This window comes from Boleophthalmus pectinirostris, unplaced genomic scaffold, assembly GCF_026225935.1.
Source record: "Boleophthalmus pectinirostris isolate CB_2022bp ecotype Guang Dong unplaced genomic scaffold, ASM2622593v1 HiC_scaffold_17, whole genome shotgun sequence".
Taxonomy (NCBI): Eukaryota; Metazoa; Chordata; class Actinopteri; order Gobiiformes; family Gobiidae; genus Boleophthalmus; species Boleophthalmus pectinirostris.
Window position 1 is genome coordinate 37,903,049 of NW_026571115.1, and position 23,000 is coordinate 37,926,048.

Sequence of the window (23,000 nt, forward strand, 5' to 3'; positions counted from 1 at the left end):
CAGAACCTGAGGACAGAACCCGAGGACAGAACCCGAGAGACAGAACCCGAGACAGACAGAAGGACAGAACCCGAGGACAGAACCCGAGGACAGATCCCGAGGACAGAACCCGAGGACAGAACCCGAGGACAGAACCCGAGGACAGAACCCGAGGACAGATCCGAGGACAGATCCTGAGGACAGATCCTGAGGACAGAACCCGAGGACAGATCCCGAGGACAGAACCCGAGGACAGAACCCGAGGACAGAACCCGAGGACAGATCCCAGGACAGATCCCGAGGACAGAACCCGAGGACAGATCCCGAGGACAGAACCCGAGGACAGATCCCGAGGACAGAACCCGAGGACAGATCCTGAGGACAGATCCTGAGGACAGAACCTGAGGACAGATCCTGAGGACAGATCCCGAGGACAGAACCGAGACAGAACAGACAGATCCGAGGACAGATCCCGAGGACAGACCCGAGGACAGATCCCGAGGACAGAGGACAGATCCTGAGGACAGAACCGAGGACAGAATCCTGAGGACAGAACCCGAGGACAGAACCTGAGGACAGATCCTGAGGACAGAACAGATCCTGAGGACAGAACCCGAGGACAGAACCCAGGACAGATTCTGTGAGGACAGATCCCGAGGACAGATCTCCGAGGACAGATCCCGAGGACAGATCCTGAGGACAGAACCTGAGAGACTTTGAGGACTGAGGGACAGATCCTGAGACAGATCCTGAGGACAGAAATCCGAGGAAGATCCCAGACTTCAGGAACCCAGTTGGACACAGACAGAACAGAATCTTCAGAGAACAAGACAGTGACGTGAACAGACTACTTGTACGGACAAACAACACACACAACACACACACACACACACACACACACACACACAACACACACACACACACACACACACACACACACGAGGAGCAGAAGAGCAAAAGTCAAACTCACCTTAAAACTGAACACGAACTTTCCTCCTTTGTAAAAACCCTGAAACACAAAAACACAAAAACACATTTTAACACAATTATTCACTACACATTAAAACGACACATTTAAAGCTCTGTACGGGACTTTTCCTCCTTAATTTGTGTGATTCTGGTTCTTCAAATCTGAACAGTTTTATTTTTGGTCGACGACTGAAAACAGCAGAAAGTTAAACCAGTCGTTTGTGTTGTTTTGTGTCGTTTTCATTTGTGTGAGTTTATTTCTCAAATTATTTTTGTGTAAATTATATTTTGGTCGTTTCTGTTCAGGTGACGACAGCGACTTTAACAAAACTTTAACTTTAACACAAAACTCGTGAAGAGAAACGAGCTGAGTCTGTGGGAAAGTCTGGATCCGTCTGCAGTGATTTGATTTTGATTCAGATTTGACAGAAAAACACAAACTTTTCCATAAAACTGTTGGTGTTTGTGTTGGAGGTGAGAGTGTGGAACAATCTGAGATGATTTTAAATTAAAAAAAAAAAAAGAGTTTTGCTGGTTTCAGAAACGTCACATCAATGTCACCAAAAGCAGATGGGGGCAGGAAGTAAAGCGACGCACAGAAACACTGACTCGGTGTAAAAACTCTGTTCAGTCTGGTCGCTGCAGCCGCTCGAATCGGAAGAAAGAGAAACGTTTTTTGACTTAGTTTTAAAAATCTTACAGAAAAAAAAGACGACAAAAGTGGATCGACAATCGGCTGAAAACAGGAGGCGAGGAAACGGACGAAGCTCGAGTTTGAGCGAGAACTTGAACCGGTCAGGACAGAGTCATTGATTCATTCGTCTTTTCAAAGGGTTTTTTTGGACATTTAATTTAGATCAGGAGAGTCAAACTTAAATTCACAGAGACCAAAATTAAAAACTGAGACGAAGTCGTGGGCAAAACTAAATAATTATTGACAAATTTCAACAACATCTGCATGTTTCCTCTTCTTTTGAGATCTGGAATATTCATGTTATTAAATTACGACGGAGTAAAAGGGTCAGATTAACAAAAAAAATGGTGGCGCTACGAGAATAAAGGCGTAACATTTTGACATTAAAGTCGTAATATTATGAGACTAAAGTCGAAGCCAGAAAAAGTCGTAATTTTAGGAGAATAAAGTCGTAGTCAAAATAAAGTGTTAATATCAGGAGAACATCAGCGGCTCGTGGAGAATTTTGTAAAAGAGAAGAATCTGTGTTTCATTCGTTCATTCGACTGAACAAGGACTGAATCGGGACTAAACAGGTCCAGAACCAAACCAGAACTAAGACCAGGACTGAGGCCGGGACCAGACCAGGACTGAAAACAGTTTAGTCCTAGTTTAGTCCTGGTTCAAGTCAGGACTAAACCAGGACTAAACCGTTTTCAGTCCTGGTCCTGTTCCCGGTCTCAATCCTGGTCTCAGTTCCTTGATCCTGTCTCAGTCTTGGTCCCTGGTCCTAAGTCCTGGTCTCAGTCCCGGTCTGGTCCCGGACCTCGTTCAGTCCTGGTTCAGTCCTGGTTCAGTCCTGGTTTAGTCCTGGTTTAGTCCTGGTTCAGTCCTGGTTCAGTCCTGGTTCAGTCCTGGTTCAGTCCTGGTTTAGTCCTGGTTTAGTCCTGGTTCAGTCCTGGTTCCTGGTTCAGTCCTGGTTCAGTCCTGGTTCAGTCCTGGTTCAGTCCTGGTTTAGTCCTGGTTTCCTCAGTCCTGGTTCAGTCCTGGTTTAGTCCTGGTTTCAGTCCTGGTTCAGTCCTGGTTCAGTCCTGGTTCAGTCCTGGTTTAGTCCTGGTTCAGTCCTGGTTCAGTCCTGGTTTAGTCCTGGTTCAGTCCTGGTTCAGTCCTGGTTCAGTCCTGGTTCAGTCCTGGTTCAGTCCTGGTTTAGTCCTGGTTCAGTCCGGAGGCGCAAATAATGAAGAAAATTGTTCATTTTCTTATTTTTGGTTTTATATTGAAAAACAAGGTTCTTCTTCTGCCGCATTTTTCACTTTGACTTTGATTTTATTACGACTTTATTCTCGTAAAATTACACTTTAATGTCAAAATGTTAACTTTATTTGGGCATAACAGTTCGTGTGTCGCGGTTCGTGTGTCGCGGTTCGTGTGTCGCGGTTCGTGTGTCGCGGTTCGTGTGTCGCGGTTCGTGTGTCGCGGATCGTGTGTCCCCCCCCCGACTTCACTACGTCCAAGTCAGTCTGTCGCCCCCTAGTGTCTGCGCTCAGTTTCATTTCTCTGCAGCTCTCGATCAGAATCAGAAACACTCGACGATTCACAAAAACCCAGGAAGTGTCGAGTTCGGGCTCCAGCCAATCAGAGAAGAGACAGACATTCTGTGTTGGCGACGATTCCCCAGATCCTCGAGGATTTAAAGTCGGAACAAAGAGAATGTTTGGTGAGTTTGAACTCGGGGAAAGACGTTATTGTTCTTCTTCCTACAGGATTTGGAGCTTTACAAACGTCACGACCAAACAGCAGCAACTGGTTCAATAAAAAAAGTCCCGTCTCCTGTCGAGTGAACGAATCCTAATGCTGCAGGTCACACGGTTTCCACCAAGTGAAACCAGCTCAGGAATCAGACCGACCGCGTCCCTCTGAACCACGAGAATCCTGCAAAACTCCGACCGTCGCACCACCGTCCGCACACTCGCCTTTCACCGCCACGAAATCTTGAGTAAAAGTTGATGCTGGAACAGTCACTGCTGCTCTTTACTTTTAGAAAAGTTTTGTTTTACTGTTTACTAGGAATTTTTTTTTAATAATATTTCAAACATTTGTGGCTTATTTGAGTATATTTATTTCATTTATTAGTTTTACCAGCAGCACTTTGACTTTATTATTTTCCCGCTTGTATAAAGTTCAAACTAACTGTTGGTTTAATAAAAACACAAATGGTTTTACATTTTGTTCCCAAACTGAACTGAAAATTGAACCAAACCGTGAGCTCAAAACCGAGGAACCGAACTGAGATTTTTGTACCGTTACACCGCAACAACATTTATATTTTTCTCTTTGTTATTATTTTATTTTGTGACGTGTGACTCTTGTGTCCAAAGCGTTTCCCTGTGGATCAATAAAGTTTCTCTAAGGCTGCGTTCAGTCTGCACCTGAAGTGACCCAAATGCGATTTTTTGTCTCTATGTTTCCTGTATCTGATCTTTTAATGTCTGAACCACACAGATGTGATGTTTTCACATGTGACCAGGACACTTGGATCTGTGCTCCTGAAACTGATCCATATCTGATCTTTAACATGTGACTTGAGTGTGAACAGTCAGGTCACATTCATCCACCTACACGTCATCAACAAGACACAAACGTCACTATTCTGCACTGAAGTAGAGAAAACTGTTCATGGCTGAAGTGAAGCACATCTCCACTGGAAACTCTCCTTCTCCTTCTCAATCTCCTCCTTAAAACAAGTCAGTTTCATGTTCTCCGGTACGAGAGGAACTTTAAAATCTCCAGGTGCTCGATGCTGCGTCCATGTTTGTTCAACTTGTGTAAACACAGAGACGCTCGCTGCGGTTGACGTCGTCGTGTCTCCAGTGTCACATGTGGGACACTTTTGGACCGTTTAATGTTCACACTGGAGTCACATACAAGTCACATTTAACTGGAAATGTGAACGACCTCGAAAAAACATCGGATTTCACCAAAAAATCTGAATTGAGCGTTAAAACCTGCAGTTTGAATGTAAACTATGTCTAAGTCTGGTCTTTTTAAATTCACATCACGGCCGTAAAAAGACTTGAAAATCAGCACTGAACCGATTCTAAAACTAAAACGGAAACTGCAAGACTTGTTTTCTCAGGTCTGGAGCTTAAAAAAGTTGCTTAGTCGCTCAGTATCAAGATGGAGTTTGAGATTTTGGATGGAGTTTGAGTGAACAGTTTGAGGCACTGGAGACTGAAAGTGAAGAGGAGGAGAGGAGGAGGAGGAGGAGGAAGAGGAGGAAGAGGAGGAGAGAGGAGGAGGAGGAGAGAGGAGGAGAGGAGGAGAGAGAGGAGGAGAGAGGAGGAGAGAGGAGGAGGAGAGGAGGAGGAGAGGAGGAGAGAGGAGGAGAAGAGAGGAGAGAGAGGAGAGAGGAGAGAGAGGAGAGGAGAGAGAGGAGAGAGAGGAGGAAGAGAGAGGAGAGAGGAGAGAGGAGGAGGAGAGGAGGAGGAGAGGAGGAGAGAGGAGAAGGAGGAGAGAGGAGAGAGGAGGAGAGAGGAGAGAGAGAAAGGAGAGAGAGGAGGAGAGAGGAGGAGAGGAGGAGAGAGGAGAGAGGAGAGAGAGGAGAGAGGAGGAAGAGAGGAAGAGGGAGAGGAGGAGAGAGAGAGAGGAGGAGGAGAGAGGAGAGAGAGGAGGAGAGAGGAGGGAGGAGAGAGAGAGGAGAGAGAGGAAGAGGAGGAGAGAGGAGGAAGAGGAGGAGAGAGGAGGAAGAGGAGGAGGAGAGGAGGAGAGGAGGAGAGAGGAGGAGAGAGAGAGGAGAGGAGGAGGAGGAGGAGAGAGGAGGAGAGAGGAGGAGAGAGAGGAGGAGGAGAGAGAGAGAGAGAGAGAGAGGAGAGAGAGGAGGAGAGAGGAGGAGAGAGGAGGAAGAGGAGGAGGAGGAGAGAGGAGGAGGAGGAGGAGAGGAGGAGGAGGAGAGGAGGAGGAGAGAGGAGAGAGGAGAGGAGGAAGAGGAGGAAGAGGAGGAAGAGTGGAACCTCGTCTGGACAGATGATGAGTCTGAAGTTGAGCAGATCATCGTCGTCTGGGAAGTTGATCTCACACGTCTTCGGCAAATTCAGCTCATTTATGTCTGAAAAACAAACACAGAAAAATCAGACCAGACGAAGAAGAAGAAGAAGAAGATGAAGAAGAAGATGAAGAAGAAGAAGAAGAAGAGGAGAGAGTCAGATGGTCAGAGGAGGAGAGTTGTTGTTGTTGTTGTTGTTGTTATTTCCCGGTTGTGTCTCGTCTTTATTTCTGGTTCATTTTCTTGTTTCTGTTTTTAGTGTAATAAAAATGAGCCGCGGCTCTGCCCCCGGGACAGAGTCTCCTCTGCTCGGGCTCTGGACCCGGACAGACCCGGACAGACCCGGACGGACCCGGTCAGACCCGGACAGTCCCGGTCAGTCCCGGTCAGTCCCGGTCAGTCCCGGTCAGTCCCGGTCAGTCCCGGTCAGTCCCGGTGTGGAGCCGCCGCTGTTTTGTTTTCAGTCTTTAGCCCGGAGCTAGCGCTGTTAGCATGCTAGGCTAGGCTAGGCTAGGCTAGCGGGTTAGCTCCAGCCGGAGCCCGGGTCCGGAGCTCCGGGTCCCGGGGCCGTGATCGTCTCCGCGGCGGGTCCCGGAGCGGATCCCCGGAGCTCACGGCCCGCGCCGGCCCCGGCCCGTACCCACCTTTCTGGATCCGCAGCTGGGCCGCGCTGGCTTTCTTTCCCCCGGCCCCGGTCCTGTTCGCTCCGGCGGATTCCTCGTCCTTTTTCTGCTGCTTCAGGGAGAACAGCTTAATCATCTTCGGCTCTTCTGGAGGAACCGACCGGGCTCCTGCCGCTGTGTGCCCGTGTGTGCCCGTGTGTGTGCCCGTGTGTGCCCGTGTGTGTGCCCGGGGGGAGAGGCGCTGGTCCGGAGGCGGGGGTCGGTGGGTCGGTCGGTCGGGAGGAGTGTACCGGGGGCTGCAGCTCTGGAGCCGGGGCTTCTTTCACACGGAGCCCGCTGAAGCACTGAGCTCTGGAGTTAGCCTGTTAGCTGTTAGCCGCAGCCGAGGTGCATGCCGGGACACTGCTCCACTTCTGTCCCACAACAACATCAGGGAAGAATCTGGGAAAACTGGGAAAAAAACAGGAATAATGTGGCGAAAAATAAAGGAAAAAAAGAGAACTATGAGAGAAAATGAGGACATATATTTTTATTCATGTTTCATATCGCGGCTCAAAGCGGTTAACAAATATAAAACACATTATAACAAGACAAAAGAAAACATTAAATTCATTCAAATTCATTTTAATGCGTTTACAAAGTGCATTTGTGTTTAATTTACACATGGGTTTTTATCTTGATTTAAAAATATTGATGTATTTCCAGAAGAATATTTTTATTTATTTGCAGCATAAAACAAAAATTCAGTTTGTTTTTTGTTCTGGCAGTAAATGAATAATTTAAGAACATTATTTTCTATTATTATTATTATTATTATTATTATTATTATATTATTATTATTATTATTATTTTTTATTTTATTTTATTTTCTTCTTCGGTGGTTTTTAGTCGGAGCTGCAGTTCGCGCGTGCGGCCGCCAGAGCGCGCCCTCCTGCTGTGAACGAGCCGGACGGGAGCGCGCACAGGAGCACACACGAGCGCGCACTGCACCAGAACCTGGAGGAAGAAGAGGAAGAGGAGGAGGAGAGGAGGAAGAGGAGGAGAGGAGGAAGAGAGGAGGAGAGGAGGAGGAGGAGGAGAGAGAGGAGGAGAGGAGGAGAGGAGGAGAGAGGAGGAAGAAGGAGGAGAAGATCAGGACCGAGCCAGGACTGAAACTGGACTAAACCAAGACCCAAACACCAGAACTGAACCAGAACTACACAGACTTAACTGGAACTAAACCAGGACTAAAACTGAACCAAACCTGGAGGAAGAAGAAGAAGAGAAAAGAAAGAGAAAGAGAAGAAGATGGAGAGGAGGAGAGGAGGAGGAGAAGAGGAGACAGAGGAAGAGAGGAGAAGATCAGGACTGAAACTGGACTAAACCTGGAGGAAGAGGAGGAAGAAGAGGAGGAGGAGAAGAGGAGAAGGAGGAGAAGGGGAGAGAGGAGAGGAGAGAGAGGAGGAGAGGAGGAGATGAGGAGGGAGAAGGATGAGTGAGAAGAGAAAGAGAAGAAGAAGAAGAGCAGAAAGAGGAGGATAAGTGAAAGAAAAGAAGAGGAGGAGGAAGAGAAGGAAAAGAGGAGGAGAAGAAGAAGAGAGGAGGAGGAGAAGAGGAGGAAAAGCGGAGAAAGAGGAGGAGAAGAGAAAGAAAAGAAGAGGAGGAGGAAGAGAAGGAGAAGAGGAGGAGGAAGAGAAGGAGGAGAAAGGAGAAGAGAAGGAGAAGAGTAGAAAGAGGAGGAGGAGGAGGAGGAAGAGAAGAAAGAGGAGGAGAAGAGGAGAGAAGGAAGAAAAAGAGGAGAAGAGAAGAGGAGGAAGAGAAGAGAGAGAGAAGAGAGGAGAGGAAGAAAGGAAGGAGAAGGAGAAGGGAAGAGAGGAGGAAGAAGGAGAAGAGGAGAAGAGAGAGGAGGAGAAGAGGAGGAGAAGAGAGGAGAAGAGGAGAAGAGGAGGAGAAGAGAAGGAGAAGAGGAGGAAGAGAGAAGAGGAAGAGGGAGAAAGAAGAGAAGGAGAAGAGAGAAAGAGGAGGAGAGAAGAGAGGAGGAAGAGAGAGGAGAAGAGAAGAGGAAGAGGAGAGGAAGAGGAGGAGAAGAGGAGAAGAGGAGGAGAAGAGGAGAAGAGGAGAAGGAGAAGAGGAGGAGAAGAGGAGGAGAAGAGAAGGAGAAGAGAGAGGAGGAAGAGGAGGAGGAGAAGAGTGAACATGAGGTTCAGGTTTTGGTTGGAGGCTTTTGGAGGATTGTGTGAAGAGGAAATGAAAGTGGCTCAGACTCTGGAGTTTTGGGTTTGGTTCCGTGAGGAGCCGGAGGATTTCAGATTCTGGAATGTTCCGACGTCAAACACAAACACATTTTTACATTTTTATACTTTTAATCAAAAAAATCTACAAAAACTCCAGCTCCAAATGTTCAACCTGAACGAGACCAGAACCAGAACCAGAACCAGAACCTCGTCTTCCTCAGGTCTGGATCCTAACAAAAAGTCCCACTGACAGAACAGAACCTTTAGAACCTTTAGAACCTTTAGAACGTGTTTAGAACAAACTGGAACTGGAACAGAACAAGAATAAGAGACAGAAACTAGAACAAACACATGGACCTGGTCTAGTCCTGGTTTAGTCCTGGTCTAGTCCTGGTCTAGTCCTGGTTTAGTCCTGGTTTAGTCCTGGTCTAGTCCTGGTTTAGTCCTGGTTTAGTCCTGGTCCAGTCCTTTAGTCCTGGTCTAGTCCTGGTCTAGTCCTGGTTTAGTCCTGGTTTCCTGGTTTAGTCCTGGTCTAGTCCTGGTTTAGTCCTGGTCTAGTCCTGGTTTAGTCCTGGTCTAGTCCTGGTCTAGTCCTGGTTTAGTCCTGGTCTAGTCCTGGTTAGTCCTGGTTTAGTCCTGGTTTAGTCCTGGTCTAGTCCTGTTTAGTCCTGGTCTAGTCCTGGTTTAGTCCTGGTTAGTCCTGGTTTAGTCCTGGTCTGTCCTGGTTTTAGTCCTGGTTTAGTCCTGGTCTAGTCCTGGTTTAGTCCTGGTCTAGTCCTGGTCTAGTCCTGGTCTTAGTCCTGGTCCTAGTTCCTGGTTGTAGTCCTGTTGGTCTAGTCCTGGTTTAGTCCTGGTCTAGTCCTGGTTAGTTCCTGGTAGTCCTGGTCTAGTCCTGGTCCTGGTTTAGTCCTGGTGGTAGTCCTGGTCTAGTCCTGGTTTAGTCCTGGTCTATCCTGTTAGTCCTGGTCTAGTCCTGGTCCTGACAGTTAATCGTGTGTTGGAGTTGTGGTTTGGAGTTGATTTGGTTGATGTTAATTTAACTTCCTCTGGTGTTAATTCCACAGCAGCTGTGGCTACAACAGTAGTTTACATCACCAGGAAAGAAAAGAAAAATGAATCTATAAAAACTCCGTAAAATGTCTTCGTGACACAAACGTCTGTGAAAAGCTCGATATAAATAAAGACTTAATAATTCAACTTTCTTAGTGTTAATTTGTCTCCTCCAAACTCCCGCCAGAGAAGAACCAGTCTGAACCAGTTTTGTCCATAATTTTATCTTAAATTAACTCAAATAAAGTGTCAAAATAAAACCCCTCTGTGTGGTTGAGTTAAATCAGGATAACTCTACACAGTGTTCTCTGTTTATCATTTAACTCTGGGTTTGGGTTAAACAGGAACTTTGGTCCAGTTTTACGTCATGAACATTTACACAAATAATTATTAAATTAACTCTAGAACAGAGTGACTCAGATAAACACTGAGAAAATGTTAAAGCTGATTCTGCCAGTCGGTTTTTCCTCTGTTCCTGATCTCAGACCCAGTGTCCGTGTGTCTGGAGCTCGAGGTTTATTTTCACGCGGCTCATTACACCAAAAACACACAATCTGAAATAAACACACACACTCTTTAATAAACACACACAATCTTTAATAAACACACAATCTGAAATAAACACACAATCCGACACACAAATACACACCGTGAGGCTGAGAAAACAAACTGCGCATGTCTCTTTAAGGCCCATGACGTCAGTGACAACAGCGCAGCGCGTGGAGGCCTTGAGCAGCGCCTCGTGCCACTCCCCCCAAAAACCCACGCGCACCTACACGCACAGTTACGGTAATCCAGACGCACCGTGGATCTAAGCGGACCAATCCGGGCCAAGGCCGAGAGGGAGGGTCTGACGGGGCCAAGACTGGGCCGAAAGAGGACCAAGACTGGACTAAAACTGGACTAAAACTGGACCAAGACTGGACTAAGACTGGGCCAAAACTGGACTAAGACTGGACTAAAACTGGACCAAAGACTGGACTAAAACTGGACCAAGACTGGACTAAGACTGGACTAAGACTGGGCCAAAAGAGGACTAAGACTGGACTAAAACTGGGCCAAAAGAGGACCAAGACTGGACTAAAACTGGACTAAAACTGGACCAAGACTGGACTAAGACTGGACTAAAACTGGACCAAGACTGGACTAAAACTGGACCAAGACTGGACTAAAACTGGACTAAAACTGGACCTGGACCAAGACTGGACTAAAACTGGACTAAAACTGGACTAAAACTGGACCAAGACTGGACTAAACTGACTAAACTGGACTAAAACTGGACCAAGACTGGACTAAAACTGGACCAAGACTGGACTAAAACTGGACTAAAACTGGACCAAGACTGGACTAAAACTGGACCAAGACTGGACTAAAAGAGGACTAAGACTGGGCCAAAAGAGGACTAAGACTGAACTAAAACTGGACTAAGACTGGACTAAATCTGGGCTAAGACTGGACTAAAACTGGGCTAAAACTGGACTAAAACTGGGCTAAAACTGGGCTAAAACTGGGCCAAAACTGGGCCAAAAGAGGACTAAGACTGGACTAAGACTGGGCTAAGACTGGACTAAAAGAGGACTAAGACTGGGCCAAAAGAGGACTAAGACTGGACTAAAACTGGGCTAAAACTGGACTAAAACTGGACCAAGACTGGACTAAAACTGGGCTAAGACTGGGCTAAAACTGGGCCAAAAGAGGACTAAGACTGGACTAAGACTGAACTAAGACTGGGCTAAAACTGGGCCAAAACTGGGCCAAAAGAGGACTAAGACTGGACTAAGACTGGACTAAAACTGGGCCAAAACTGGGCCAAAAGAGGACTAAGACTGGACTAAGACTGGACTAAGACTGGGCCAAAACTGGACTAAGACTGGGCTAAGACTGGACTAAAAGAGGACTAAGACTGGGCCAAAAGAGGACCAAGACTGGGCTAAGACTGGGCCAAAAGAGGACTAAGACTGGACTAAAACTGGACTAAAACTGGTCTAAAACTGGACTAAAACTGGTCTAAAACTGGGCTAAAACTGGGCTAAGACTGGACTAAAACTGGGCTAAGACTGAAATAAATCTGGGCTAAAACTAGACTAACACTGGGACTAAAACTGGGACTAAACCAGGACTAAACCAGGTCTATTATTTTTCACTTTTAAGTCACTCCATAAAGTTAAATCCAGTTTCCGTTTGTGACTTTTGGTCCAGGTTAGTCCCAGGTTTAGTCCCAGGTTTAGTCCCAGGTTTAGTCCCAGGACTACAGCAGGACTGAAACTGGACTAAAGCGGGGGCCCAGACCTGGTCCGGGTCCCGGTTCATGGGCCTTTGGGGACTTTAATGTAAATACGAGACTGAAGAGAAAAAGAGCGAATCCAAAGCAAACAGACTTATGTAACAGGACAGAATATTAGGTACGTCTGAAAAACCACCACAGACCTGGTTTAGTCCTGGTTTAGTCCTGGTTTAGACCTGGTTTAGACCTGGTTTAGTCCTGGTTTAGACCTGGTTTAGTCCTGGTTTAGACCTGGTTTAGGACCTGGTTTAGTCCTGGTTTAGACCTGGTAGACCTTAGACCTGGTTTAGACCTGGTTTCCTGGTTTAGACCTGGTTTAGTCCTGGTCCTGGTTTAACCTGTTTAGACCTGGTTTAGTCCTGGTTTAGACCTGGTTTAGACCTGGTTTAGACCTGGTTTAGACCTGGTTTAGACCTGGTTGGTTTAGTCCTGGTTTAGACCTGGTTTAGACCTGGTTTAGTCCTGGTTTTAGACCTGGTTTAGACCTGGTTTAGTCCTGGTTTAGTGGTTTAGTCCTGGTTTAGACCTGGTTTAGTCCTGGTTTAGTCCTGGTTTAGTCTGGTTTAGACCTGGTTTTAGACCTGGTTTAGTCCTGGTTTAGACCTGGTTTAGTCCTGGTTTAGTGGTTTAGACCTGGTTTAGTCCTGTTTACCTGGTTTAGACCTGGTTTAGACCTGGTTTAGTGGTTTAGACCTGTTTAGTTTTTAGTCCTGGTTTAGTCCTGGTTTAGACCTGGTTTAGACCTGGTTTAGACCTGGTTTAGACCTGGTTTAGTCCTGGTTAGTCCTGGTTTAGTCCTGGTTTACCTGGTTTAGACCTGGTTTAGTCCTGGTTTAGACCTGGTTTAGACCTGGTTTAGTCCTGGTTTAGACCTGGTTTAGACCTGGTTTAGTCCTGGTTTAGTCCTGGTTTAGTCCTGGTTTAGACCTGGTTTAGTCCTGGTTTAGTCCTGGTTTAGTCCTGGTTTACCTGGTTTAGTCCTGGTTTAGTCCTGGTTTAGTCCTGGTTTAGTTCTGGTTTAGACCTGGTTTAGACCTGGTTTAGTCCTGGTTTAGTCCTGGTTTAGTCCTGGTTTAGTCCTGGTTTAGTTATGGTTTAGTCCTGGTTTAGACCTGGTTTAGACCTGGTTTAGTCCTGGTTTAGTCCTGGTTTAGTCCTGGTTTAGACCTGGTTTAGACCTGGTTTAGTCCTGGTTTAGACCTGGTTTAGTCCTGGTTTAGTCCTGGTTTAGTCCTGGTTTAGACCTGGTTTAGTCCTGGTTTAGTCCTGGTTTAGTCCTGTTTAGTCCTGGTTTAGACCTGGTTTAGACCTGGTTTAGTCCTGGTTTAGTCCTGGTTTAGTCCTGGTTTAGACCTGTTTAGTCCTGGTTTAGTCCTGGTTTAGACCTGGTTTAGACCTGGTTTAGTCCTGGTTTAGTCCTGGTTTAGACCTGGTTTAGTCCTGGTTTAGTCCTGGTTTAGACCTGGTTTAGTCCTGGTTTAGTCCTGGTTTAGTCCTGGTTTAGTCCTGGTTTAGTCCTGGTTTAGTCCTGGTTTAGACCTGGTTTAGTCCTGGTTTAGTCCTGGTTTAGTCCTGGTTTAGTCCTGGTTTAGACCTGGTTTAGTCCTGGTTTAGACCTGATTTAGTCCTGGTTCAGTCCTGGTTTAGACCTGGTTTAGTGGTTAGACCTGGTTTTAGTCCTGGTTTAAACCTGGTCCTGGTTTAGACCTGGTTTAGACCTGGTTTAGTCCTGGTTTAGACCTGGTTTAGACCTGGTTTAGTCCTGTTTAGTCCTTTTAGTCCTGGTTTAGTCCTGGTAGTTTTAGACCTGGGTTTAGTCCTGGTTTAGACCTGGTTTAGTCCTGGTTTAGTCCTGTTTAGTCCTGTTTAGACCTGGTTTAGTCCTGGTTTAGACCTGGTTTAGACCTGGTTTAGTCCTGGTTTAGACCTGGTTTAGTCCTGGTTTAGACCTGGTTTAGACCTGGTTTAGTCCTGGTTTAGACCTGGTTTTAGACCTGGTTTAGTCCTGGTTTAGACCTGGTTTAGACTTTGTTTAGACCTGGTTTAGACCTGGTTTAGTCCTGGTTTAGTCCTGGTTTAGTCCTGGTTTAGTCCTGGTTTAGACCTGGTTTAGACCTGTTTAGTCCTGGTTTAGTCCTGGTTTAGACCTGGTTTAGACCTGGTTTAGTCCTGGTTTAGGAGTCCTGGTTTAGACCTGGTTTAGTCTGTTTAGTCCTGGTTTAGACCTGGTTTAGACCTGGTTTAGTCCTGGTTTAGTCCTGGTTTAGACCTGGTTTAGACCTGGTTTAGTCCTGGTTTAGTCCTGGTTTAGACCTGGTTTAGACCTGGTTTAGTCCTGTTTAGTCCTGGTTTAGTCCTGTTTAGACCTGGTTTAGTCCTGGTTTAGTCCTGGTTTAGACCTGGTTTAGACCTGGTTTAGTCCTGGTTTAGTCCTGGTTTTAGTCCTGGTTTAGTCCTGGTTTAGACCTGGTTTAGACCTGGTTTAGTCCTGGTTTAGTCCTGGTTTAGACCTGGTTTAGACCTGGTTTAGACCTGGTTTAGTCCTGGTTTAGTCCTGGTTTAGTCCTGGTTTAGACCTGGTTTAGTCCTGGTTTAGTCCTGGTTTAGTCCTGGTTTAGACCTGGTTTAGTCCTGGTTTTAGTCCTGGTTTAGTCCTGTTTTAGACCTGGTTTAGTCCTGGTTTAGACCTGGTTTAGTCCTGGTTTAGACCTGGTTTAGTCCTGGTTTTAGTCCTGGTTTAGTCCTGGGTTGGTTTAGTCCTGGTTTAGTTTTAGTTCCTGGTTTAGACCTGGTTTTAGACCTGGTTTAGACCTGGTTTTAGTCCTGGTTTTGTCCTGGTTTAGTCCTGGTTTAGACCTGGTTTAGTCCTGTTTTTCCCTGGTTTAGAGTCCTGGTTTAGGACCTGTTAGTTTAGACCTGTTTTAGTCCTGTTTTAGACCTGGTTTAGTCCTGGGGTTTTGTCCTGGTTTAGTCCTGGTTTAGACCTGGTTTAGTCCTGGTTTTAGAACCTGGTTTAGTCCTGGGTTTTGTCCTGGTTTAGTCCTGGTTTAGACCTGGTTTAGTCCTGTTTTAGACCTGGTTTAGTCCTGTTTTAGACCTGGTTTAGTCCTGGTTTTAGTCCTGGTTTTAGTCCTGGTTTAGTCCTGGTTTAGACCTGGTTTAGTCCTGGTTTAGACCTGGTTTAGTCCTGTTTTAGTCCTGTTTTAGACCTGGTTTAGTCCTGGGTTTTGTCCTGTTTAGTCCTGGTTTAGACCTGTTAGTTTAGACCTGGTTTAGACCTGGTTTAGTCCTGGTTTAGACCTGGTTTAGTTCCTGGTTTAGACCTGGTTAGACCTGGTTTAGACCTGGTTTAGACCTGGTTTAGACCTGGTTTAGTCCTGGGTTTTGTCCTGGTTTAGTCCTGGTTTAGACCTGGTTTAGTCCTGGGTTTTGTCCTGGTTTAGTCCTGGTTTAGACCTGGTTTAGTCCTGGTTTAGACCTGGTTTAGTCCTGTTTTAGGCCTGGTTTAGTCCTGGGTTTTGTCCTGGTTTAGTCCTGGTTTAGACCTGGTTTAGTCCTGTTTTAGACCTGGTTTAGACCTGGTTTAGACCTGCCTGGTTTAGACCTGGTTTAGTTTCCTGGTTTAGTCCTGGTTTAGACCTGGTTTTAGTCCTGGTTTAGAACCTGGTTTAGTTCCTGGTTAGACCTGGTTTAGACCTGGTTTAGTCCTGACCTGGTTTAGACCTGGTTTAGTCCTGGGTTTTGTCCTGGTTTAGTCCTGGTTTAGACCTGGTTTAGTCCTGGGTTTTGTCCTGTTTAGTCCTGGTTTAGACCTGGTTTAGACCTGGTTTAGACCTGGTTTAGACCTGGTTTAGACCTGGTTTAGTCCTGGTTTAGACCTGGTTTAGTCCTGGTTTAGTCCTGGTTTAGTCCTGGTTTGTGACTAAAGCAGAAGTTTGTTATTTTCATGAAGCAGCAGGTTTGTTTTCTTTTTGTGCCGACTCAGCGCCTCCGACTCACGGACTCAAGACCAAAGACTGAGTTTAGACCTGGTTTAGTCCTGGTTCAGTTTAATCTGGTAAACCAGGACAAAACCCAGGACTAAACCAGGACTAAACCAGGACTAAACCAGGACTAAACCAGAACTAAACCAGGTCTAAACCAGGACTAAACCAGGACTAAACCAGGACTAAACCAGGACTAAACCAGGTCTAAACCAGGACTAAACCAGGACTAAACCAGAACTAAACCAGGTCTAAACCAGGACAAAACCCAGGACTAAACCAGGTCTAAACCAGGACTAAACCAGGACAAAACCCAGAACTAAACCAGGACTAAACCAAGACTAAACCTGGTCTAAACCAGGACTAAACCAGGACTATTTCAGAAATGAAGCAGATCTCCAGACCCTCGAGGTCCAGCACGCTCTGACTTTAGGGGAAAGGCCAAAATGGTCTCTGTCTCTGTCTCTGTCTCTGTCTGTCTGTCCGTCTGTGTCTCTGTCTGTGTCTCTGTCCGTGTCTCTGTCTCTGTCCGTGTCTCTGTCTGTGTCTCTGTCTGTCTCTGTCTGTCTCTGTCTCTGTCTGTGTCTCTGTCCGTGTCTGTGTCTCTGTCTCTGTCCGTGTCTCGTGTCTCTGTGTCTCTGTCCGTGTCTGTGTCTCTGTCTCTGTCTCTGTCCGTGTCTCTGTCCGTGTCTCTGTCCGTCTCTGTCTGGTCTCTGTCTGTGTCTCTGTCCGTGTCTCTGTCTCTGTCCGTGTCTCTGTCTGTGTCTCTGTCCGTGTCTCTGTCTGTGTCTCTGTCCGTGTCTCTGTCCGTGTCTCTGTCTGTGTCTCTGTCCGTGTCTCTGTCTGTGTCTCTGTCTGTGTCTCTGTCCGTGTCTCTGTCTGTGTCTCTGTCTGTGTCTCTGTCTCTGTCTGTGTCTCTGTCTGTGTCTCTGTCTCTGTCCGTGTCTCTGTCTGTGTCTCTGTCTCTGTCCGTGTCTCTGTCCGTGTCTCTGTCCGTGTCTTTGTCCGTGTCTGTGTCTTTCAGACCATGTGGGCGTGCGAGCCGCTGCGCCTCTGTTCCTGACATTACGGTAGAGGCCGGAGCGGACCGCACGGAGAACAGCAGCGGGAGAAGAGCAGCCCGAAGGCGGCCACCGGAGCGAGCAGCGCCGGCCTCTTCCCACACTTTACCGCGGGGCTGGGGCTCGCCTCCGGAATGCGAGCGTGAGCATGAACGGAGCCGTGTATATCTCGTTTTTCCAGGGGCAGCTGGAGTCGGTGCTGGAGCAGGTGGTGCAGCTCGCCGTCCAGGAAATCAGCAAAACGGTGGGTTCCAGCCTGAACGCCCTGCTCCTGGAGACGGCCGTGAAGGAGCAGGAGAACCGCCGGCTCCGGCTGCAGATCCAGGCCGAGGCGGACGAGGGGGGCCCGGCCAAGAGCAAGGCCGGGGAGGAGCGGCAGGAGGGCGGCCGGGCGCAGACCCACGGGCCCGGAGGACAAAGCTCCGAACGCGGCCTCCACAGCGACACGCGCCGCCTGGAGCAGCGCGGGAGGGTCGTGGGTGAGTCTCCCCCACGGCCGCGTTTAACCGCACAGAAACTGGACTAAAACAGGTCTAAAACTGGACTAAAACAGGTCTTAAACAGGTCTTAAACTGGACTAAACCAGGACTGGACCCGGACTCGTGGTTCTGCCGCGGAGGGCACGAGGAGCTCTGTTATTACGGAACATTTAAAGTGTAATTACGGTTTTTGAGGCTCTGAAAATGGCGGAAAATGAAGAAACTGCGGCGGGAAAAACCTCGAGTCAAACAAAAGAATCTAAGAATAAACCCGGACTAAACCCGGACTAAACCCGGACTAAACCGGGACTAAACCGGGACTAAACCCGGACTAAACCGGGACTAAACCGGGACTAAACCCGGACTAAACCCGGACTAAACCAGGGTTATTAAAAAAGTGAACCAGGTCTAAACTAGTTTCTTAATCAGGAGTAAAACAGGACTGACTTGGTAAGTCCATGTCTAAACCCGGTCTAAACCTGGTGTGGACTCGGTGTGGACTCGGTGTAGATCCAGTGTGTGTGCGTAAGTGCCTGTGTGTAGAGTTCTTGTGCTTGTGTGTAAATGGTTGTGTGTAAGTGCTTGTGTGTGTATAGTGTGTGTAAGTGTGTGTATAGTGTGTGTAAGTGTGTGTGTATAGTGTGTGTAAGTGCCTGTGTGTAAGTGTGTGTGTGTAAGTGCCTGTGTGTGTGTGTAAGTGCCTGTGTGTAAGTGTGTGTGTGTAAGTGCCTGTGTGTGTGTAAGTGTGTGTAAGTGCCTGTGTGTAAGTGCCTGTGTGTGTGTGTGTGTGTGTGTGTGTGTGTGTAAGTGCCTGTGTGTGTGTAAGTGTGTGTAAGTGCCTGTGTGTAAGTGTGTGTGTGTAAGTATGTGTGTGTGTGTGTGTGTGTAAGTGTGTGTGTGTAAGTGCCTGTGTGTAAGTGTGTAAGTGTGTGTGTGTAAGTGTGTGTGTGTAAGTGTGTGTGTGTAAGTGCCTGTGTGTAAGTGTGTGTGTGTATAGTGTGTGTAAGTGCGTGCCTGTGTGTAAGTGTGTGTGTGTTACACAACTCTTCTTGGTGTTTGTCTCTTGTTTTAGAGCCACATGTTACATAACAGAGAGTAACTGTGAGAGCGCACGACACGTGCACGTCTGCTCCTCTGTCTGTGTGTGTGTGTGTGTGTGTGTGCGCGCGCGCACGTACGTGTGTATAGGAGCGTGCACGTGTGTATAGGAGCGTGCACGTGTGTATAGGAGCGTGCACGTGTGTATAGGAGCGTGCACGTGTGTATAGGAGCGTGCACGTGTGTATAGGAGCGTGCACGTGTGTATAGGAGCGTGCACGGACGTATAGACGTGTGCACGTGGAGGAAGTGTGCAGCTCAGTCACAACCACGACAAAAAGTACAACAAGAAAAACCCAGATTTAGACCTGGTTTAGACCTGGTTTAGACCTGGTTTAGACCAGGTTTAGACCAGGTTTAGACCTGTTTTAGACCTGGTTTAGACCTGTTTTAGACCAGGTTTAGACCAGGTTTAGACCTGGTTTAGACCTGGTTTAGACCTGTTTTAGACCAGGTTTAGACCTGGTTTAGACCTGGTTTTAGACTTGGTTTAGACCAGGTTTAGACCTGGTTTAGACCTGTTTTAGACCAGGTTTAGACCAGGTTTAGACCTGGTTTAGACCTGGTTTAGTCCTGGTTTATTCCTGGTTTAGACCTGGTTCAGTCCTGGTTTAGACCTGGTTTAGACCTGTTTTAGACCTGGTTTAGACCTGGTTTAGACCTGGTTTAGACCTGGTTTAGACCTGGTTCAGTCCTGGTTTAGACCTGGTTTAGACCTGGTTCAGTCCTGGTTCAGTCCTGGTTTAGACCTGGTTTAGACCTGGTTCAGTCCTGGTTTAGACCTGGTTTAGACCTGGTTCAGTCCTGGTTTAGACCTGGTTTAGTCCTGGTTTAGACCTGGTTTAGACCTGTTCAGTCCTGGTTTAGACCTGGTTTAGTCCTGGTTTAGACCTGGTTTAGACCTGGTTCAGTAGACTCGTACTGGCTCCTCCCACTCTCTGAAACGATGACGTCATCACATTTTTGACCCCTGTGACCTCTGACCCCTGTGACCCCTGACCCAGTTCATATCAGTGAGTCACAGACGGAGGCGGTTGAGGGTTTGACGCCCGCGACGTCACAAACACACAAAACACACACACACACACAACACACACAACAAACACACACAAACACACACAAAACACACAAAACACACAAAACACACACACAAAACACACACAACAACACACACACACACACAACACACACACACACACACAAACACACACAAACACACACACACACAACACACACACACACAACACACACAAAACACACACAACAACACACACACACACACACAACACACACAACACACACACAAAACACACACACACAAAACACAACACACACACAACACTCACAAAACACACACAACACTCACAAAACACACACACAAAACACACCCAGTCCTGTCAGACGAGGGACCTGCAGTGACTTGGACTCGAGTCATGACTTGAGTGTCTTTTTTGAGGACTTGAGACTTGATTTGATAAAGACTTGGGACTCGACTGAGACTCAAAAAACTTTTAAATCTGAATCACTTATACTACATGTACTTATACTACATGTACTTATACTACATGTACTTATACTTATACTACATGTACTTATACTACACATGTACTTATACTACATACTTATACTACATGTACTTACTATACTACATATGTACTTATACTACTTATACTGTACTATACTACATGTACTTATACTACATGTACTTATACTACATGTACTTATACTTATACTACATGTACTTATACTTATACTACATGTACTTATACTACATGTACTTATACTACATGTACTTATACTTATACTACATGTACTTATACTACATGTACTTATACTATACTACATGTACTTATACTACATGTACTTATACTTATACTACATGTACTTATACTACATGTACTTATACTACATGTATGTACTTATACTACATGTATACTTATACTACTATACACTGTACTTATACTACATGTACTTATACTACATGTACTTATACTACATGTACTTATACTACATGTACTTATACTACATGTACTTATACTATGTACTTATACTAACTACATGTACTTATACTACATGTACTTATACTTATACTACATGTACTTATACTACATGTACTTATACTACATGTACTTATACTTATACTACATGTACTTATACTTATACTACATGTACTTATACTATGTACTACATGTACTTATACTTATACTACATGTACATGTACTTATACTACATGTACTTATACTTATACTACATGTACTTATACTACATGTACTTATACTTATACTTATACTGTACTTACTATACTACATGTACTTATACTACATGTACTTATACTTATACTACATGTACTTATACTTATACTACATGTACTTATACTACATGTACTTATACTTCATGTACTTATACTTATACTACATGTACTTATACTTACTATGTACTTATACTACATACTACTATGTACTTACTATACTTACATGTACTTATACTACATGTACTTATACTACATGTACTTATACTTATACTACATGTACTTATACTTATACTACATGTACTTATACTACATGTACTTATACTACATGTACTTATACTTACTTATACTACATGTACTATACTACATGTACTTATACTACATGTACTTATACTTATACTACATGTACTTATACTACATGTACTTATACTTATACTACATGTACTTATACTACATGTACTTATACTACATGTACTATACTACATGTACTTATACTACATGTACTTATACTACATGTACTTATATACATGTACATGTACTTATATACTACATGTACTTATTACTACTATGTACTATACTACATACTAATGTACTTATACAACATGTACTTATACTACATGTACTTATACTACATGTACTTGTACTACATGTACTTACACTACATGTACTTATACTACATGTACTTATATAATTTAAATACTTTATAAATACTCTAATATATAAATATTCTATGATTTTTTTAAAAGTACGATTTATCTTAATATTCATTTATATGTGTGTACACACACGTGTGTGTGTTGTGTGTATATTCTGTGTGTGTATATGTATGTGTCTGTGTGTGTGTGTGTGTGTGTGTGTGTGTCTGTGTGTGTGTGTATGTGTGTGTCTGTGTGTGTGTGTGTCTGTATGTGTGTGTGTGTGTGTGTGTGTGTGTATATGTATGTGTCTGTGTGTGTGTGTCTGTGTGTGTGTGTGTGTGTGTGTGTATGTGTGTGTGTGTGTGTGTGTGTGTGTGTGTGTGTCTGTGTGTGTGTGTGTGTGTCTGTGTGTGTGTGTGTGTGTGTGTGTATGTGTGTGTGTGTGTGTGTGTGTGTGCGTCTGTATGTGTGTATGTGTCTGTGTGTGTGTATGTGTCTGTATGTGTGTGTGTGTGTGTCTGTGTGTGTATGTGTCTGTGTGTGTGTATGTGTCTGTATGTGTGTGTGTGTGTGTGTCTGTGTGTGTGTATGTGTCTGTGTGTGTGTATGTGTCTGTGTGTGTGTATGTGTGTGTGTGTGTATGTGTGTGTGTGTTGCTGTGGTGTGTGTGTGTGTGTATGTGTGTGTGTGTGTGTGTGTGATGTGTGTGTGTGTGTGTGTGTGTGGTGTGTGTGTGTGTCTGTGTTGTGTGTGTCTGTGTTGTGTGTGTATGTGTCTGTGTGTATGTGTATGTGTGTGTATGTGTCTGTGTATGTGTGTGTCTGTCTGTGTGTGTATGTGTCTGTGTGTGTGTATGTGTATGTGTATGTGTGTGTGTGTTGTGTGATTTTGATTTGATGTGATCTTGGTGATTTCCAGATGATTTGATTTGATTGTTGAAGCGTCACAAACGTCGTTCAGATTTGGATTTGATTTTGATCGAACTTTTGTGTTTGAGCAAAAACTGAGATCATTCGAGGAAACAGGTCTCAAGTCCTGGTCTAGACCTGGTCCAGACCTGGTCTAGACCTGGTTTAGTCCTGGTTTAGTCCTGGTTTAGACATGGTTTTCTGAGACTCAAACCACAGATTTCAGTTGGAGCTAAAAATACAAAGAATTATTTTCCTTCAGTGACTCAAACCAGGACTAAACCAGGACTAAACCAGGTCTAACCCAGGACTGGACCAGGACTAAACATTTACAGTTTCAGTTTCAGTGTTTTTTGTTTTGGTTTGAGTTTTTAAAACATCTGATTGTTTTTGAGCAAAACATGAAACTGATCCAGAAAGAAACGGAAACAGAGAGAAAGAGAGAGAAACAGAGAGAGAGAAACAGAGAGAGAGAGAGAGGAGGAAATGGAGAGAGAGGGGGAGAAGAGGAGAGAGGGGAGAGAGAGGAAGAGAGAGGGGAGAAGAGAAGAGAGGGGGAGAAGAGGAAGAGAGGGGGAGAAGAGGAAGAGAGGGGGAGAAGAGGAAGAGAGGGGGAAGTATATTTCTGCGTCGACTTGTCGTTCTCTGTCGCCGTTTTTTTTTTATTTCTGGATCTGTTTCGAGGTTTATGCACCAACAACTCATTCACCTCCACAACACCAGGGGGCGACGATATGTGTCCATTCACATAA

At 45.5% G+C, this 23,000-nt stretch overlaps 1 protein-coding gene across 1 annotated transcript in view; it reads right to left on the reverse strand.

Moving 5' to 3' along the window:
- ube2m (ubiquitin conjugating enzyme E2 M) overlaps positions 1–6,677 on the reverse strand; it is a 14,703-nt gene extending 8,026 nt beyond the window's left edge. Inside the window, exons 1-3 of the mRNA XM_055152514.1 lie at positions 6,308–6,677; positions 5,632–5,726; positions 950–988 (exon numbers count right to left, since the gene is read on the reverse strand). Of these exons, the coding sequence (XP_055008489.1) occupies positions 950–988; positions 5,632–5,726; positions 6,308–6,422 (249 nt within the window). The 5' untranslated portion in view covers positions 6,423–6,677. The remainder of the gene's footprint in view (positions 1–949; positions 989–5,631; positions 5,727–6,307) is intronic.
- Positions 6,678–23,000: the final 16,323 nt, after the last annotated feature.